Source organism: Cuculus canorus, chromosome 16, assembly GCF_017976375.1.
Source record: "Cuculus canorus isolate bCucCan1 chromosome 16, bCucCan1.pri, whole genome shotgun sequence".
NCBI lineage: Eukaryota > Metazoa > Chordata > Aves > Cuculiformes > Cuculidae > Cuculus > Cuculus canorus.
This window is the reverse complement of record NC_071416.1, coordinates 15,527,472-15,548,071: the sequence shown is the minus strand read 5'-3', so window position 1 is coordinate 15,548,071 and position 20,600 is coordinate 15,527,472. Positions and strand designations below refer to the sequence as shown.

Sequence of the window (20,600 nt, the reverse complement as noted above, 5' to 3'; positions counted from 1 at the left end):
GATGATTTTGCTCGTCTGTTTCTAAGATGTCTTTTGACTTGCTCTTGATCTTGGCTAGAAGCTCACACTTGAGGCTTTGGCTCTCCTTCCAAAGAGGAATACTTAGGCTGATACAGACACTTGACTCTCCCAGCTCTCACAGGAACTGATAAAATTATGGGCAAATTCCATTAAATGATACAGGAGAGGTTTTTTTAGAAAAAAATTACTTAGAACAAGGTCGTGCATTTGGGACTCAGGCTCTGGGTATTCTGGAGGGGAGTGAGGATCCTGGGTAAATGAGCTACCTGGTGGATTGGAGACGGGGGGAGCGTGGGGGGACACCGCCCCTCCGTGCACCATCTGCAGCCCAGGCTTTACAGCGTGTTGCTAGCTTTAGCCAGTAACATATTAGCCTCTCTTAGGGGCTGATTATGACTCAGAGGGGTGTCTGAATCATCGGGGCTTCCCCTGGGCGAGGCAGGGCTTGGGCACGCTGCCCCGCCGCATGTCCAGGCGGTGGGGATGGATGGGGAAGCAGCTTCTTGTTCCATAGACCTGCAACCCCAGGAACAATCGCCCTCCTAAAGGACTTCGCACCTGTAGAGTGGCCACAGGTGACAAACAAGATCAAAGTGACACATGGCATTTGTAAAAGTCATTCCTGTGATTTTTTTGTGTGTGTGTTTCCTTTCAGAGTCTGTTTTCAGTTCGCTGGAGCTACAAACTATGGCAGCTTCCCTGCAAAGTCTGCAATAACGGGAAAACAGAAATAAGTGGTGAGTGGTTGTTGCAAACTACATTGTCATCCTGGCATTTTCTTCTGTTTTCCACCCACCCTTGAAAATCATCTCTGACCCAAAATAGACCTATGAGCTGTACCACATGCTCTAAATGAAGTGCTAATTAAATACTTCTACTCAACGTAGACAACATTTCTTTGAAAGGACTGTAATTCGTTGCAGATGTCATGAATTCCCCCAGAGAGTGACAAAGGGAGCAATGTACACATTGCATCCCTCTCTGGGAGGTTGGAATGTAGCCCAAGTGGTTATGACTGATAAGGCCTAATGCTGAAACAGCACTCGCCTGATCCACATTCCCAAACAGCATTCTCTCGCAGCAACCCCGGTGTCAGGAATATTGCAGGTGCTTCCATTTGGATGCATACTTTGACATCTGGGAGATCAGTGGTGGAGCTGTAGAGCTTGATGGTTACTTGGAGACTAAAAGAAAACCGGTAAGAACTGGCAGATATTGCAGAAGGGGACCTAAATCTCTTTGGGTGGAGGCCCCAGCCATAACAGAGGGGCTGGCAAGTGATTTCTGGCTCAGGCTCATCCCAGTGCAGGACAGAACTCCACAGCAAAGGAACTGAAAGGTTTTGGTTTAGCACATATGTTAACATCCTTTCTGGCAACAGGAGAAAGGCTGAAAATCTAGCTCCAGAGTAACTGGAGCTGCTAAAGCTGTTGCCATTGAAATTATGGTCAGTCTGTAGGTTTCGGGGGCAACAGCCATCAAGCTCAGAGAGCACGGTCACCCAGCTTTTGAGATATGCTACTGCTGTTAATGGACCACATGTTCAAGCCCATTTCCAAGTCCAGACTTGCCCGTGAGCAGCTTGGTCTCACGCAAGCGCTGGCACGGGTTCAAGTCCGGCTCTAGCTCTGTCCTGAGGGAAGAGTGTGAGCAAAATGGGTGTCTTTGTACAGACCGGGGCTCTCATTAGTGCAGTCTCGGTAGATTAAACAAAAGCTGGGCTGTGCATACAAGGGTTCAGTTTTCCAGCATGAATCCCAAACTGGGATTGAAACACTTTATACGTATACCAGATCCAAATTACCACCAAGCCAATTGCTAGCCAAAGGGACAGAAGCTCATCACGGAGCGCGTCCCCACGTGCCTGTGCTCATCACACGCGTGGCTTCTGTCCTCGGGCAGGCTCCGAGATCAAGCCCTCCTGGGTCATCTTCCGGGGAGAAGAGTTTTGTTATAATCCAGAGGACTAGAAATCCAGATTGTCCTTTCTGTACAGTTTAAACTTTTGGATATCTGAGGGGCTGTCTGTGAGATACTGGGACTTTGCCCGAGCTTGAGCATGAGGGCTGGGTCAGAGAGAGACCCCCGCTGCATGCAATGGGGCAGGAAAGGGACCTTCTGCGGTGTTCCAGCGGCAACGGGCTGAACACACCGCACATGCAAATAAAGCAAATAGGATGAAAAGAATAAACTAGGAAATCTGGTTTCATGCAGTTACGATTACTTACAGGGCTGAGAAAGATCTCTGATACGCCAGTGTCAGGATGGGGCAAAGAGCCCGATTAGACAGAGATTCTAGTAGGGAGAGGAAAGAACACAAGCCGGGATTCCTGACTTCAATTAGTTTGTGCTAATGAGTTGTGTCAGTGCCTTGCTTGCTGGTGCACCAGTTCACTCTTCAAAATGGATTATACTGTCCTATCTCTTTGAGATCGAATAACTAAGGTGCGTTAGTACAGATGAAATAATATTTGTGTAAGACTTTCAGGCTCGCAGATGTACATTGCAATAGTGCTTGTGTTTTGGGGTATCGGTGATAATGAATTAACATTGACATTACACCGGGTGTGTGTGGGTTTGTAAGTACAAAATGGAGAAGGAGCTCAGCACTAAAGAGTTAACAGGTGGGGAAAAAAAAGTCTAGTTCTTTCTGGTTTGATTCTGACACATTTTGCTTTGAACTGCAGCCAGCATGAACCACCTCGCAGTGCCTCCTCGCTGCAGTCACAGAGCTTTTTCCCCCTAGAACCATGTCCTGCAGGTCTCTCCAGCAGAAACAAAACTGGGCATTCATAGATCCCTAACTACAAATTGAATTCCCTCTCTGTTTCTTTTGAAGATTGCAAGCTTGTAAAGATCTGAAGTTGGTTTAGCTGTTCTCTGCAGCAGGGTTGTGATTATGGTGCAATGTTAAAACAGTTATTTTTATTAAAAGAGTGAAGCCAACATGTTTCCTTGGTGGTAGAAGGACCAGCGTGGGGCCACAGTATAGGGAGTTCGTGCCTGCCATGCCCAATGGCTGTGGGCAAAATTGAGTTGAAGGGTGTGAAGAAAGGTATTGAGTCACTCTGGCAGCACTGCTTGCGCCAACCTCCACACACTGTCCCTGGCCTGTTCCCACTCAGCAGCTCTTCCACACTGGGCAGTTAGGTCTTAGCTATCTCCATGACCACTTTCACCTTCTTATTCCCAGGTGCTCTGAGGGGAAAGGTATGTTCTTGTGCCATTGGCAGCAGCTGGTACAAGACATGGACACCTTGGCATCCCAATGCCAGGACAAAACCAACCTCAGGCAGCCCCACACTTTGGGCACAGGGTGCAAATTGCTCCTTTGAGAACATCTGGGGATGCAGACAGCTTTCAAACAAGTGACTCGTAAGGTGCCTGGTGGCCCTAGGTGAACAATTAAGAGTAGAGCCACCGTAGTCAATATTTTGGGGTAGCACAAATTATTTATTTTTTACATCTCATGGGTGAGAAGGAAATTTCAAGGTAGGGTTTGAGCAGACAGAGAGATCAGGGGTGTTCTGGTAGCTGCAGTATGGACCTGCATGAACTTGCAGGGAGCTGTGGTTCTTGCGGTTGTACTGTGTGAAGATGCTCGAGGAGATACCAGAGTCAAAAGCAGAAGAAAAGTCTACGTTTTCAGAATGACACAGCAATTAATTAATTAGTGGTATCTATTAATTGGGTACTGGAACAGGCTGCCCAGGGAGGGGGTCGAGTCGCCTTCCCTGGAGGTGTTTAAGGAACGGGTGGATGAAGTGCTGAGGGACATGGTTTAGGGAGTGTTAGGAATGGTTGGACTCGATGATCCAATGGGTCCTTTCCAACCTTGTGATTCTGTGATTCTGTGATCTTTGTTCTTCTTTTGCTGAGACTGATAATGGTGATGATTGAACAATACGAAGATAGCTTCAAATAATTTCTTTCTAATAAGAAAGATGCAGCATCTTACTCTGTGAAGAGTATGAAAGCTGCTCCTGTAAAAATTCATACAATATTTCCACATTTCTTTCAAGATGATTCTGAAACGTTGTCAGTGCTTTTTGGGGTTGAATGCTCTCTTGGGGAAAAAAGTAGGTAGGAATCCAAGATGATGAAGAAACAAGGAAAACAGTAAAGAGAAAGCAGATGGCTAGGTGGAGAGCTTCCCTTATTAAAGTATTATACATTGAGGATGTGAATTCAGTTGCCTTTTTGCTGTTCATCATGACCACGTACAATTCAAAGCACTGTGGTATTTAAATAGTTATAGATTCAGAGATGAGTCACGAAGCAGAGCTAATATTTTATCCACGGCCATGTTGGTGAATTTTTTTTTAATGCAAGGATCTTATTTCCATTCTCTCTAGTGTTATTTCTGTTCTCAGATTATTTTGTTGTAGATACACAGGACAAACTAAAGAAAACTAATGTTTCTGGGGCTATCTATTATTAAAAACGTAATTATTTTCTTTTAAGCACAACACTGCTACACATTATTGCAGAGCTATTCCAAGTTCTCACTCTCCAGAGAGAATTAATCAAGAAAGATACCTTCTGGCTCTGCTTCTGTAGGAAATTTTGAGGGCAATTTTTGCTGCTGTTGGTGTGCAGATCTCAGAGTGAAGTCTCATTTTGCACATCTTTTTGCCAACAGACAATGTGTCAGTTATGTGATGGGCACTGTTAGTGTCCCGCACAAGGGAGTGAGTGTTTGGGAGTGCAGGGGACTGTATCCACTGGCATTAACTTAGAATAACTAAAAGAATACTGCAAAGTTCAATTCTGCACGTGGAGATGAATGTGATTCTCGATTTTACAAGTTTAATTCTTTTAGTATTTCCGAGTATGGCAAGTTAGAATGGGCTGAAATTTGTACAATAAATAGGATGATTCACAGGAAATTTATTTTGATACAAAATGTTCTCTCTTGCTCTGAAGACAACTAAGTATTCAAGCAGCCCCTTCACCTCTAAAATAATTTGGGATTGTGCAGTGGCAGTTCTCTCTTCCCCCAAAAGAAGAGTTAAGTTTGGGAGAAGGCAGATCCTTGTCCTAAGGAAAGTATTGCTGCTGTTCTCGTCAGGGACCCCAAACAGAGGCTGCTTTCGGAGGGTGCGTGGTGGGGATTGTTACTGCTACAGAGGGAACTGACTCATCACATTATCAATTCTGCTCCTCTGCCAATACAGCACAAAACTTCTTTTATCATCACACTGTCTCTTTCTTCTTCGTTTATTTTTTAAAGGAGTTTAAAACCGTTTAGCGTTCTGGTCCTCCCATTTCCCAGCCCGTTGCTGTCCTCTGGCTGGTGGTTACGATCTGGCGTGACAGAGCCGACGTTTGCCCCATGCAGGAGGGCTCTTCCCATCCAGGCGCTGTCAGGCACAAGCCAGAGAATGAATTTCTTGGCTTATGCTTTCACTCCTAGCACTAAGTTGCACACATACCCCTTAGTGGTAACAAAACTAAGCTTTCCCATCTGAGTCGTTTTTTTCTTTTGCTTGCCTTAGTCCCCCCTTTCTCTTTGTTGCGGAGAGCACTGTTTATCTTAACGGGGACAGCGAGAACGTTCTGGCTGTCTAATTGCCACGAAGGCTACAGCGTGGTCCAGACGGTACCAGTTTGCACTGATATTTTCCTGGAGCGTGCCAACAACAAGCAGCTGCTGTGCGAGCTGAAATTGCTGCTTTTTTTCTGTTCACATCTGCAGTTGATTTTCAATCAAGACTTGGTTGGTGAAAAGCCAACTAATCTACAGCGCTTAGGATTTTTTGTTTGTTTTTAAGGTGCTGATTTGAGCCAAGTTTAGTACCACAGAACTATTTTTTAATAGATTTTTTTCCCCCTGAATTATAATTACTTTTGGATACAGCCTGTTTCAAATGGATTTTATGGGGAAAATATTATTCACCTTTATTTCTTTGTATTAATATCCTGTCTATGACTGTTACGAAAGGCCAAGACCTGTCTGTGCATAGGACGAAATGGCATATTGCATACCCAGGTCCTCGTGGTGGTAAGGATGCTGCTGGGGAGATGGATGCCTCCAGCTTCGTGGGGTGGAGCCAGGGAGTCAGGAAAGTTTGAGTTCTGTGAGAACCAGGGGAATTTTCACAGGTTTTTCATGAAACGCCTGGCATTTTGCTTGGGCTGGTGTCACATCCTCTTCTATTTGCTGCTACCATTGCAGATGAAGGATTGATTTCGTATTGAAAATACATGAGAAGTCACTGTTTAATCAGAGACTTCAAAGGAACTGAAAAAAAGGATCGATCTGTGTGACTCAAGCATCTTAAGTTTTGGGTCCCCAAAAGAGGGAAAGATCTTTGTTCACAGAGTTTTCACCTTTTTAATGGCAATTTTTCTGTGCGTTAGAGTCACAGAAAGCACTGATCTGTAATTAACACAGCCTGCAGAAGGGCTTCCAGTATTGCTTGCTGTCCTTTATTTATCCAAGGCTCCACTTCATACGTAACACGCTTGTCATAGAATTTTTAAAGCTGAACATACAGTTACTGTTGAAAGATGCTGAACCAATAACCCCCTGAAATGACAGGTTCCTCCTAACATGGGGAAAATGGGTTGGAGGCATGGGCTGGATGTGGAAGAGAGCACACTCATGGTACTGACAAAGAAAAACGTACATGAAAGCTGTAGTAGTACTGCAAATTGTTAACAGTTGCATCTCAGTGCTTTGTACCTGTATTTGAGTGTGTGCTAGTGCAAAGCCAGTGTGAAAGGCTACCTCAGTCAGCCTGCTTGTGCATCACATCCTCTGTGACCACACCACGGCCGCTTTGGGAACCTAAGGAACTTTGCAGAGGCCCAGAAAGTACATTGCCGAGACCTCTGAGCCCGTGCAGGCAGAGTAATGTGGGCCATGTTAGGAATGAGGCTGCTGGGGGGATGCTGCAGGGATGCTGGGGGGGATGCTGGGGTGGGTGCTGCAGGGATGATGGGGGGATGCTGGGGTGGGTGCTGCAGGGATGATGGGGGGATGCTGGGGTGGATGCTGGGGTGGGTGCTGGGGTGGGTGCTGCAGGGATGCTGGGGGGATGCTGGGGTGGGTGCTGCAGGGTTGCTGGGGGGATGCTGGGGTGGGTGCTGCAGGGGTGCTGGGGGGATGCTGGGGTGGGTGCTGCAGGGATGCAGGGGGGATGCTGGGGTGGGTGCTGCAGGGATGCTGGGGGGATGCTGGGGTGGGTGCTGCGGGCTCCGGGTGCCCTGGCCTCCCTATGAGCCCGCTCCCTCTAGCGGCCTCTTCTACCGCAGGCATTGGATCTCTCAGGCTGGAGAAGTTTTGCTCCTTTATTTTCTTTTTTATTGTTTTATGCAGAGTTTCTAAAGCTGGTGATTTTTCAATTAAAAATGTAGGCTTCAGTGATGAAAATCCAGGAGTCCTATCCCTCCTCTGCCTTCCTCTGCTAGCGGGCTTTGCTGCAATGATTTTGGCTTGTTAGGGAACTGGTTTAAATAGTTGAAAATTACAGCTGTGTGGTCGCAGGGCCAAGTAGCAGTCCATGCTTTCTTCTGCTATATGGCCAAAGATCAAAAAGTCCCTTCATAATGGACTGCCCAGAGCTAAAATCTATCGTTCTTTTCTGGTTAGTTCTCCTTTATCCATCAAAGACATTCACTACTGCCTCTTTATGGGAAACTGCTAATTGCTCACCTACCTTCAATTTTTTTGGTCAGTCCCACTGAATGTATGTTTAAAAATGTGTGATAGTTGGAGGCTATGTGGCTGCCGTGTTTTTTAGGCAGCCAGCTGATGAAAGCGTTTGGATAGGGTGTTAAACACCGAGGGGAGCTGGATGCACCAATTAACGCTGCCAAGAGCAGTGGCTGTGCGTGCCTGGGGCTGACACCATCCTGCAGTGCAAGAGGCTCCTCTCTGCCTTACGTGGAAAGTAGAAAACGTAGAATTTTTAATTGCTACCTGTTTCAGTCTTTTGGGGACATTTTTAGGGAGCTTGGACAGCTTGATTTGCCTTCTGTGGTGTACGTGGTGCCATCGATTGCTGCCTTCCCTGGGTGCTTACACGCCTCCCCCTTGATACGGTTTGTGCTTATGTCCATCTGCGTATCTGACCTATGCACCGATATAGGATGAGCAATTTTAGGTTTTTAATTGACATTTCTTTCCTTCCTCTATGCTTGGCCTTCAGAAAATGGTTTTCTTTTCTTTTTTTTTGTGGAAGGAAGGAAGGAAAAGCATTGAACTTCTGTTTACCTCATTTTGTTTGAACAGGGCCCTGTGTGTTAACCCTCCTCTGCACAATGAAACTCTGTACGGTGAAAATTGGCCAAGTGGGTTCTTACTCAGGGCCGTTCATCACCACGGCGTGGCCTAGTGCGTACATGGCAGATTTACATCAGTGAAACTGAGGAAGAAAAACACACGGGCCATCATCTGAAGGAAGGGGTGGCGTTATTTATGAAGCGCCAGCAATGTGCTGAGGACTGGGTGAAGATCTAATCGGTGCTGGTGGCAGGGTGACGTGCTGCCGAACGCTGCAGCGAGAAGGACGACGTGTTTGGCAATACAGGATTCCTTAGAGGCACGTTTTGGTGTGCATTTTGCACGCTAGACTCACCCCTTTGAAAGATGGGACCTGAATATGGCAAGTAAATCGAATGGTGAGTGCAGACAGTAAAATTAGTTAAAAGAAATAGCGTTCTTGTTGCGCTTGCTTATTTGAAACCTCGCGACCTTCCCGAGGCTGTGAAGTCTCAGTGATAGTTTCGGATCCTGCTTTCCTTGTTTTGACCAAGCAAAATAAATGGTAACAAGTATCAGAGGGGATGCAGAGATGAATGGAGAACGTACTTCTTGCAGTCAGCAATTCATCCTTCTTGAGGGGCTCAAATATATACCTTCCCTTGTGTTTCTCTGCTGCGTTTCAGTGAGGGAGCAGCAGCAGCTCTGAAGTTGTTACCCAGGAACCCAAACTTGCGAACCGGGCTCAGGGTGACTGAACAGGAGTATTGTTGGGGTGCTGCTGGGCGGGGTGCAGGGGGTGCAGTGTCAGCTGGCACCTGCTGCTCCTTCACATAGGCTCAGCTTTCTCATAGCGCTGGCAATGCTTCCTCAACAGCCAATTGCCAGGCCATGAGGAAGCCTTCTCCCACTCCCTGTATCCTGGTGGTTTTCGTTAAAGGAGAAATTGCATCTCTTGGCGCTGGTCGAGATGAGAGCTGTTCTGTTTCCGAGGCGTTGCTTTTCTGTGAGTGTCTCCAGCTGCTGCACTCCCCTTCAGTCGGGGCACTGACTCATGCTTTTTGCCATCACAATAAGTCTGTTTTCATAAACAAAATTAAGTGTGCTGTGTTTATTCATTAGGGAGATTTGAAGTCTCTCAGCAACCAAGAAATATGCTTCGTGGGATAAACTCTCCCTCTCTCCCACCCCCTTTTCTATTTTAACAGCTAAGGGAAAGAATAGGTTTGGGCAAACACCGGCCCGATGCTGTTCAGTGTGCTGATTCCATGTCTGCTGATGTGCAACACCACGACTGAAGGGACTGTACTGACTGGGGTCTGTGCGTCTCAGAGACTCAGTGCGATAGAGAAGGATGTTGTAAATTGTACAGAGATGAACAGGGAAAAAATGGGACAGGTTAACAAACTGGGCTTTAAACAGTGCTCTGGATAAGCATGCCGCAGTTGATGGGTTCCAGACTGGTAGCCAGAGAGAGCAGGTTCTCTGCACATGGATGGTGCCCTCTGCCCGTACTCCTCCCTGGCAGTGGCTCGTACCGATGGTTCGGGGCAGGACCGGCCCTGGGCACGGGCAATGTCAAGCAAGGAAGGTTACCCAGTGCCCCGGTGCCAGAGCTCTGCACAGCCCTGTTGCTGTTCTGCCTGTTGTGTCATCTCAGGCTTCTCTTCTCCTTCCCACAGCAGGAATCCAACTGGACACGGCCCTTCGTGGGAGAAAATGCGTTTTGCCTACCGTGTTGATAGGTTTTGAACTGGATCTAGGGCAAGGTGAGAGGCTCGTGCACCTCACCGGGCTGACATTCCTTACTTTTTGAGAGAAAAGAAAAATCTTCAAATAGTTAAGCCTGAAAAAAAATTAAATCAGATGGAAACTGTATGAGTGAGTTCATGGCAACGGGATGGATAATATATTGTGACTGAAACAAACCGTGTGCTCTCACTTAAAACAAGTGTAAAGGCCAGTAGCAACTGAGAGATGGTATGAAACACGTGAAGAGTTAAAATCTGGATATACTAATTAAATAAGCCACTGTAGTTCATCCAACTTTTAACCCAAGCGTCCAGATCAACAGATGTGTCAGCACGATGGGGTACCCGTTGCTGCCTTCGAAATTTATGTTATGGAACTCAAATCAGAGACTTGCAAAGCGTCTCACATATTGAGTGCACGCTTCCATTCAGACAGCTTTAATTCTGTAGAAGAGAATTTAGAAGAAATAAGTAACCCCTAAGCTAGAGCAGCAAGGGAAGCAGTTCAGTCACCCAGGTATAAAATCAATGTACAGAGTGTAATCCCAGCCTCTACGATAACGAGATCTGGGATTGAACACTGATTAATAAAACCATGTCATTACAGGATGGAAAATATACCTTGAACTTCTACTCATAACAGCTACCTAGTCGCTTCTTTATTAGTATGCAAATTTTGTACCCATTGAAAAGGAAATAAATGTTGAATTTGCTGTCCTTGCAGCAAATGTAGAAGGTATTTTGGTCATTCTTGAAATCCCATGGTATACCGCATACTATAAATGAAATGAACACCTTTCGTTTGTACTTTAGAGGGATCCATAAATTAGAAACAAAGGACAGCAGAATAACAGAGTGGTGTTTCTCCTTCTGGTACACCAGGTACCCCGCGCCAACAGCAACACGTCAACATGAACTGTGGTTTCCGTGCCAGACGATTCTATGGGACTCGAGTGCAGCGGTTGGTTACGTTCCCGTGTGCAGAGCCAGCCCTCCTTCGCAGCACCCAGCCTTCCTCGGGGCTCAGTCCGCGGTAAGAGATGCTGACAGACACCTCATACTTCATTAATTTGGTGGGAGTGGGAAAGTTGTTATTGATCTGGACTCAAACTTTTGATAATTGGATTCTGTCTGCAGTTATCGCCTTTGCCGGAGCTGAGACTCTGGATGAATCCCTTCTCTGTGCCTCAGTTTTGCCATCTGTACAAACAAGGTTATAATATTTCCTTGAGAAATTTGTGCTGTGCGGGTGAAAAACATTGGATAAGACTGAGGAATTTTGTAATTTTAAAAATGTTTAAAATTTTGGAACGTTTTGATTTCCCTATGATTGACAGTGAACACAGAGGGGCCTCTGGCTTAGGTTCCCGTGTGGAAAACTGGATATATTGATAGGTACCCAAGGGCTGCTGGGAGCGTTGCAGGATGCACCGGCAGCGCTGAGCGCTCCTCCCCTGCAGATGGCACTGATATTCTGTGCTGCTGCAAAACCTTCCCTGTGTTTCTGTATAATTTTCTCCATGCTAAGGGGAAAAAAAAAAATAGTTGTAATCCTCCATGCAGCCTAAAGAACAGTTTTTTTATAAACTTTGCTTTGGCTCCAGGCAGCAGCCGGAGGGGAGCAGTGCTATCCTGAGGCGAAGGATTATATAGTCCGTGCCCATACAAAAGCCAAGAAAATATAAGATATGTGTATTCTTTCCATTTCTTTCTTACGTTATATGGACTTTTTAAAGGTAAATAAAGCCAAGGCAGTTTCTTGCAAAAGCCCTGTATACATAGCTATCTATTTCTATAAATCCTAATTTACAGAAATGTTTAAGTTTACTACTGAGTAAAGGGAAAAGCGTAAGGAAAGACAGGCACTCTGCGGTAATGGCAGACGGAGCTACTCGCTGGAGACTCCAACTCGAAAAAGAAAGGTCTCTCTCTCTCCCTCCTTGTGTTTTCCTTTTGCGAAGCCTAATATGAAAAAGCTTAGAAATCAAACATCTCTTGGGAGTAGATTTCTGTGGCTTATTTGTGCTGATATAATCAAGCATCTGAGAAGGCTTTCACGATGATACTTATCTTTCAATAAGTTTATATAAAGAGTCCGTGAAAAATTTACTCAGGCTAACTTAAACCTTCAGGACTATTTGTCTCCCCAGAGCAGAGAGATTGTGGCTGATTTGTGCCACTTCGCAGCGTCCAACAGCTGTGCTGCTGTTGAGGTCCCCGTACACACCTGAGCAGGCTGCTGTGCTGCTGGTGGAGACGTTAGGAATGCCTGTGCTGAGAAGCCACGTTATAAAGAAGCCTGGAAAGTTCTGGGGATTAACAGCAACACTCCACAGCTCTCACAGTAAGTAAAAGAGATCCCATTTCCCATGGATGTTTTTCTTATGATGGAAACCCTTTAATTTTAATTATGGATGGGGGAGATTTGCTGGTAGTTGCAGTGAGCCTGCAGTGCGCAGCCCCAGAAAATGGGTAAAAACAGTCCAGCTCCTTCCCTTCACACCAGTCATCACCACTGACTTCTCATCTTTCCTCAGCCGATTCATACTTTTAGTTTCGACTCGAAGATGATACGCGTTTTTGGGAAATAAAGAGCAGTATTAAAGTAAGTGGCTTTCGATGCAGTAGTATGGGGCAAACACTACACAGAATCAGGCACTAGGATGTGAGGAGTACTGTTGTCATAAAGCTGGGTGGGACACGCACACAGAATTCTGAACCTTTGTTGGCTTTTGATGCTTCAGGTTCACCGAGTGTGAAAAGTTAAGGCACGTGGGTTTGTGACAATTTCTGACATTGCAAATAAAAGTAAATTAAAGGGTGAGGGGAAGTACATAGCTAGCAAAAAAATCATCGATACTCTGTCAAAACTAATAAGACTCACGCTTGACTCCTTCTGTGATTACTCCTAGGCTATCATTAAAGGCCTGCCACAAAATCACAGTATATATCTCTGTTCTGCTCTGCAGGGACAGAGGCTGTAATATTTTCCCCTTGGCTGTACCACACACTGCTTTGCCGACGGCTCCCACCAAGGGCCAGGAGGGGATGTCGGTGCAGGCACTCACTGTGGCTTTTCTGGAGGGAGTTTTCCAAAAGCAGACATTCTAATCCACTCTAAACCTTCGGCAGTATTTTAGGATAGGCGTTGGTGGTTGCGGCTCTCAGAGGTGGTGGATGGACCGGACTGATCCTGGGGGAACCTTTGGGTCATTTTTCTTCTGTTATATTTTTTTTTGCAGCACTGCTTGAGCAGAGGGCTCAGGGCAGCGGTGGGGCTCCCCACTCTGGGCAGCACCAGAGGCAGAGAGCCAGGATAGGTGCCAAGGTCTGAAGGGTTTAGCTGCAGTTTCTTACTGCTGGTTTGATTCTATCTGGAGCCCGAGACACAGCCTAGCCCTTAGAGCAATTAATAACACCTAGAATTAACTTCTTTAGTTGCACACGCTCCTATGGTTATGCATAAATACTGTAGTTGGCTGAGGAAGGAGTGTTATGCTTTTAGCTTGGTTTCTGAAGAGAATAAGGCTGGTACCATAAATGCTGGCTTCTTGTTGCCCATAGCCCACCCCTGGCCTGAAAGCCCGTTTCATCCAAAAATCCCAAGGAGAGCTGGGCTCTCATAGATAGTTAGACAGCTAATAGACTGCAGCGCACGAATATCCTTTTACTAGGTATATTTCTTAAATCTATAATATATCTGAGTGGTAGATTATGGTCATTTTTCTTTTACACGCCTGCCTTTCTTGCCTGGTCTGCTTCTTTGCTCTCCCACTTGATTTCAGCTACAATTTCAGCCCTACCGTCTACTGAATAAAGAGGTGCCTTTGTGTTGCAGTCACCTCTCGTGCCTTTGGCCGATGCACGTGCAGCGCAGCCCTGTCAGCCTCTCCCGCCTCCCCCTTTCCCTGAGCTTTTTTTAGGTTAAGTGGTTCCTCACAACCTCAGCAATTTTGCTGTGCCAGCAGTGTTGGAGCTCAGGTCCTGAGCTGTGGCCTTCCCTAAATAAAAATCATTCAAGCCCCTTTACAGGATGAGCTCACGGAGCCGATAGCCGCTTGCGTGAACAGATGGTCCAAGTCAGGCACCGGAGTGAGCAGGGGTTGGGGAGAGGAGGAGGGTGCTGGGTGGGAGCTCACCTCTCCCGAGGAGCTCCCTTAGCAGCAGCGCAGCCGAGCGCGGCCGCCTGAGGAACCCAGTGATGATTGATTGAGAAAAGAATCTGGTACAAAGCTGAAAGGCAGCTTCTTAAATGGAGTAAATTACGTTTGTAATAAAAAGAAAAAAAACAACCAAACTTGTAAATCACATATTTACACAATGGAGCACATGAGGAAGGGAGTTCTCTTACGAAACCCAGATGTTTGTTAGAAGTATGATTTTTTTTTCCCTTCCTCGCTGCTACCGTGAAAAGGAAAACTGGGAAAAAAAGTCAGCTATGGTCAAGGAGTATAAAGGAGTGAGTTAAGTCTACCAAATCCAGGAAATTTCCTGCTAAAATGAAAAATCTGGGGTACTATTGTTGTCTCTTAATTTGAACCCAAGATGTAAATTAAAGCCAGAGTATCAGGTCAGGTGCTCAACTTCTCAGCCGTTAGCTGTGGAATTTCCAGGTTAAGTTACTTAAATTTCCCCGTTGCTGAATAAAGCTAAAATCCTGTGTGCCATATATTTGCTCATCATAAAATATTCTCTCCTAGCCAGTAACAGCTTCTTTGTTGGCGAAGCCTGTTTGGTTTATGAGCTTCGAGCCCTGGTAAAGTGTACTGGGAGTTAAGGACTTCCATATGACGCTTGCTCTGTGGCTTTTGTGAATAAGCAAAGCAAAGCACTTGCTCCATGTCCAACAAATGCATCAAAGATGGTTTAAATTCTCTGTTTTTAAATGCAAAGGATAATATTGATTTTGTTAAGGTAAATGTCTTTAATTGTATGCTATATGAACTTGACTCTGAGACATAATGGGCTCTGGGCATTTTTCCAGCACAGAAGTATGAAAAAAATGTCTTTTGGTGCCTCCAGGCAGAGAAACGCAGAATTAAGATTTAGATGAACAAAAATTAAGGAGAGTACATCCCCAGACTCCAAAAATCATACACTGATTGCAGAAGGACATTTACACAGATGGATGTTGTATAAAGGTGAGAACTCTGTGGAATACTTCTTGGAGTGTTTTGTGCTTTGTTATTGGGATGGTGCTGGTGGGAATAGAAAAATTAAATGAGAGAAAATAGACAATAAGAGAAAATTAATAAGTCCATAAAATTGTCACTGTACAAATCAGTCTATCTCATCTACCGAATGGGAACCTGATGCAAAGAGCTACTGCGTATTTCTTTTACAAAATACTTCATATTCTGAAATCCTTAAGCACATCCCGTTTGCAAGTGTTTAGGAGGGTGATGAGGACAATACTATTGACTTGACTTACTCACTGATATTAGCCTAAAAGAGGCAATAAAGGTATTTAAGAATAGACCAAACGCTCTTGCAGCAGGTGATATCCTTTCATTTATTGCTAAACTACCATAGTACAGGCAATATATAAAAATATTTTACAGACAGCAAAGAAATCATTACATTGAAAGTTAACAATGTTGTAGGAATGTGAATGATATAAACCCCTTTTCAATTCTTAAAGTTAGACTTTTGAACAAACAGTCTGATTAAAAAGACATCTGTTAGGATGATTTAAGTGGTAATTGCTCACTTGTGTATCTATTAATGTGCTGTTTTACCTGAACATTCAGGGCAGGGCTTCAGCAAGGAGGCCCGGCTTTTAGGGAGGGGTGGATCACTTCATAATCACACGCACTCACACACACAAACCTAAGTCCCAATTAGGACACCATCATTAAGACTGAGCTGTACATTGACTCTCTCTTCCCAGGTCTCACCACACTACTCGCGTTGTACAGTAGGGATCAGCATCAGTAAAATGATGGCAGTTTAATCCTGGAATAACCGATTAGTCCAACAGAATATCTGTAGATTTCTGGGCTATTGCAAAAACATAAATCCTTATCCATTTTGTGACTCAGTCATTCCAGAACTTTCTACCCAATTTTGCTATTTTATGAGTTATTGAAAAGAAACTCAAAATCCTTGCTTTTCCCCAGATAACCACTTGTTTGCAGCCTATGTGATCTTTTACAATACCAGCACCTTCATTTGAAATTTATTGCAATGTGGGTCAGGTACCAATTTAGGGGCTTTTTCGTACCCCAGGAACAATGAAAATGGCTAAATAAATCTTAAACAGATCATAGTAGATTTGATACTGGCTGGCAGTTACACAAATTGCTATCAGCTGTCACCGGCTGCAGTTACGAAGCAGCAGACATTAAAAAACAGACGTCAATCTTATGTCAAATGTTCAAAAAGGTGGATTATTCATTCTGAACTGAGATGAATAAAGAATTATAACTTTCCTTGTGTGATGGCAGATAGATACCTTACATTTACAGGTAAGAAATCACTGCAATGTAAACAATGAGGAAAACAGTTGATTTCCAGAGAATCTGCAATTCATCTGGTTGAAGCTCAACGTTTATGTCTCTTCCTATTGCACAGGAATATGTAATATAAATAACAAACATTTGGATTACAGCTAAACTGGAGCATCAGATGACTTTAAGTGGTGAAAAATTTATGAAGATCTGAATCAATTCAAGATTTGAAATTAAGACAGTAGTTTTCCTGAATGCCATATGGCAGATAATTGTTCCCTATTAAGTAGCAATTTGGAAAGAAATGTAGGGGAAAAAGTTGGATTAAGTATTTAGAAACGTATTTCTGAAGTGTTTAAAGCTGTCTTTAAGTCTTTGGAAAATTTATCAAATACATCTTTTTAGGACAATAACAATTCAACAACTATTGCATAGAAAATTAATACACTCAGAAAATGAAAACCGATCCTTTATAAATACTATTCTTAATCCAAAAGTTTTTGCATATTTGGTCAGACAAAAAGCATAGACACTTTTGTAAAGATATAGATTATAAAATATACTTCAAAAAAACCATGCTAGCTAATTTGAGAACTGGTTTAGATATGTTATTAAGCAGCAGCATTTTATACAATAGAGAATAACATAGTGCTGGTTTTGGAAATATTCTACATTCAGAAAATGTTGTATTCCTACAAGAAGAATGGAAGTGATACATATTTACATGGATACAAGTAAAGCAAGTGCAAACCCCATGATTCTTCTACGTTCTTGCTACCAATAAAGCACATACATTAGACACTTTCATTTCATCACTGTTGTTCAGATCTTACATTATGCTCATTCTCATGGAGAAAAAAAAATGGGACTTCATATTTCATTGCAAGTATCTTCACAAGCAATTACTCTCCTGGCAAACTGTACTTCCAACACTCATATCTGACAAAGAAAAAATCTTCCTGATATCCGTCCACTCCCACTCCACTCTCGGACTGTTTACATATCATGAAGGATGATTTTTATCCTACGCATTCATATATTTGATGCAGAAGTTTATAGAAGCTCATCCTGTATTTGCAGCCAAAGCTTGCATGGAAAAACGGAAGCAAAAAAGATGCACACATACACAAAAAATCAGAGATGAACTTTAGAGTTCCAATGCACGGTATAACTTTGATGGAAAATGCATTAGAGTCGTTCACCCTGCAGATAATATATTTGGAGGCCTTTGGTACAATGGCAGGAAGGCACTGTGGTGAAACATTCAGATAACTGAGGAAAGACAGAATTTCCTCATGTGCAAATATGGCTATCTTCCAGATAAAGTGAGAACAAATTACTCACAAAATGGTATTAACTCTTCCAAGACTACGCTAATGCTTCTACAGAAAGAGAGCAAGCTCTATTAAGTAACAACTGGAAAAACACTGCCCAGCAAGAACAGGAAATAATTTAGTACTGTAGATTTTGAAGTTCTTCGTCGTAGCTATATCATTTTAACATACCAGTTTTCTTTTTAAAAAGAGAAAACAATGCGCAACGTTATGTCTGAGGATACTCCTTTTCTCTGGAAATAAATATAAAGTTAGTTAAAGCTGCATTATTTAACTAACAGTTGCACGTAAAAGCAGCTAGAGTAGCACAGCCTGACCTCATGGAGCTGTAAATAAAACCACTGAAATGTAGTCTATGTTATATACATCTTATGAACCCTCGATCCAGTAGCTGGCTCCACGTGCCTGCACATGTCTGGCTGACTGGAGCCAATTATAGGATCGTGACCCAAGTTTGTAACATGGTGTATGTGTGTGTGTTCACATATAATCATACGTATATAATATATCCACACATCTATATGGTTATAGTATATAAATATACATGTATATGCACCTACACGAACACACATACAGATTAATACCTATGCAATAAAAATGAGGAAGAAATACAACTAGTGCGAGCATGAGTAAAGCACTTGTAGCACATTAAAAAAAGAATATCCTCTCCCCCCTTCTAAAGTGTCAAAAGGAGCACGTAAAAGCAGTGGAGATTTTAACCTTCAGTTAAAGAGCACATTTCATGGGTGCATCCTGCAAAGCAGCTTTGATGGAGCACTGCATGGACACAGGGCTTTGCCTGCCTGGGTCCCTTTGAATGCTGAAAAGCCTTTGATATGAGACTGTATTTCTCTTGTACGCTATAAACATTTATGACATAGTACAAAGGGGTGAAAGATAGTTAAATGATCAGTGGGGGGACAGTGGCAAAAAGTAAAACTATAAAAATAAAAACCCGCATCATGAACATGCATTCAGCAACCGCGCACTGCAGGAGGAAGCGTGCTAGTAGATTTGGTGTGTAGCAATCTGACTTCAAGGTCAGCCGTTCACCTGTATAAAGAGGACTATTGACCAGCAGTTGCTATGGACAATCACCAGATATGCAGCAATATACTTAGACTGCATCAGCACATCTACATGTTTGAAAAGAAGTTCATGTTCTTCTTTGATAGTCTATTTAAAATCCAGCAAGAGAAAACGTTTCTGTCAGTTATTTTGGATTTCTGGTTTTCTGTGAATGGGTCTTTGGTTTGTTTATTTAGAATTTCTCCTATGCTTTACAGGTTGGATCACCGAAATCTGGATGATCATTTCTGGTACTTCTAAGCTTGAATTCTGTGAAACCAGGAGACACATTCGGTCTATTCTTTTACTCAGCTGCAGCACAGAACTTCCGACAGGTAATGTTCTGCCTTTTGACCTCAAGAATTTTTCAAAGTTTCCAAACCATCAGATTGCATTAAAAATCTGTAATATACGTCAGATTCTGGTAAACTGGCAGTTCTAAAACAATCCAATGTAGCTTATTTGAGGCATGCAAGCTAGTTGAAGTACTACGCGAGTGCTCTTTAACAATCATTAAGTCTCCTGTGCAAAAGTTGTTATATCAACTAGTCTGAGCTTCAGTTTTGTTTCTGTAAAAGCCAGCAATAATAAAAGGCCATTCTCACCTCTGTGGGCAACAGGCTTGGCTGTCTCGCCATTCACACTGATGCAGCACGCAGAGCTCACAGTATGAGCACCAGAATGAAGGCATCCAGTGGCGCTTCGGTGTTGCTGAAACAGGAGACTCATTTTGTGACAAAAAACTTGAATCTCACAAAGTGGGCTAATGCCTTCCAGGTGGATGGCGTGCCAGCACTCACCATCTTACACCGGCGCTGCTGCAGCGTGGCAGCAGTACTTCAAGGGGAACAAAAAAAAAGCAAACTCCTCAAGCCGTGTTATTAATGCCAGTTTAGGATGTGCAGTAAGGAAAGGCTCTGCTCTGGATCTAGATCCAGACTCAGTTGAATGCAGAGCTTAGAGATGCTCTTGTGACATTCCGATGTCAGTTTAAGATCCAAGATTATAGCTGAGACCTGGTCAGGTGTTCTGGAAAGTCTAACGCTCCCATCTCCCACTCTAAATCTGAAGACCTTGCAGAGTTTAAGCACCAGCTCTAAGTGGCAGAGAAGATATTACATGCAATAATTCTGAATATATTTCTGTTCAGCCAAGCACATACTCTGCAGGGTTTGTGCAAGATCTTTCTTTTGATATTGGGGAACCAATCACACAGCTGCTCTGCTAGTGTGCTGTATTCATAGAACCTAATCCCTGCTGTGAGCATGCATGTGGGTATTCAGCAAAGGTTACTGTGAAACAACTGAAAACAGGATAGATTCACTGTGTTTGCTAGAATAAAGCTCAGCTCTGCACTCTTAAAAACATCAGTATTCCTCATTTACAAAACCAGAAAAGATTACTATATATTTCCTATGATACTATGGCTATCTTTTACTGTATATTGATTATCCACACATGACGCCTTTTTATCACACTATGGTAGCAATGACAAACCAAAATGTTATAAACTTCCTTGCTGTACAACTGCAGATGGCAGCGGTTATCTTTTATCATGATAAGCAGGTGTCGGTACAGTGTATTCTAACACATGAAGCAAAACATAACAAACATACTAACTCGCATGGAAATTTAACCTTACCAGAAATTGCTGGTAGCTTTGCAAAAGCTAGAGACATAGTGAATATAAGCAAGTGTATACTTTTTCTGGAACATATGGTTTCTGTAAGACACAATTGCTTTCCTCTGCAGCTTGTGTATTTAAATG

At 43.6% G+C, this 20,600-nt stretch overlaps 1 protein-coding gene across 4 annotated transcripts in view; it reads left to right on the top strand.

The window, feature by feature from the left end:
* Window positions 1-485: 485 nt before the first annotated feature.
* Window positions 486-20,600, top strand: part of LOC128853808 (uncharacterized) — a 48,532-nt gene continuing 28,417 nt past the window's right edge. The window contains exons 1-5 of one of the 4 annotated variants that reach the window (XM_054081483.1): window positions 486-596; window positions 677-758; window positions 10,856-11,014; window positions 12,132-12,325; window positions 19,051-19,167. In XM_054081483.1, the coding sequence (XP_053937458.1) occupies window positions 10,893-11,014; window positions 12,132-12,325; window positions 19,051-19,167 (433 nt within the window). In that variant the 5' untranslated portion in view covers window positions 486-596; window positions 677-758; window positions 10,856-10,892. Of the gene's footprint in view, window positions 597-676; window positions 759-10,855; window positions 11,015-12,131; window positions 12,326-12,518; window positions 12,587-15,003; window positions 15,123-19,050; window positions 19,168-20,600 lie in introns of those variants that run through there. The other 3 variants (XR_008452588.1, XR_008452586.1, XR_008452587.1) reach the window with 3 other exon arrangements.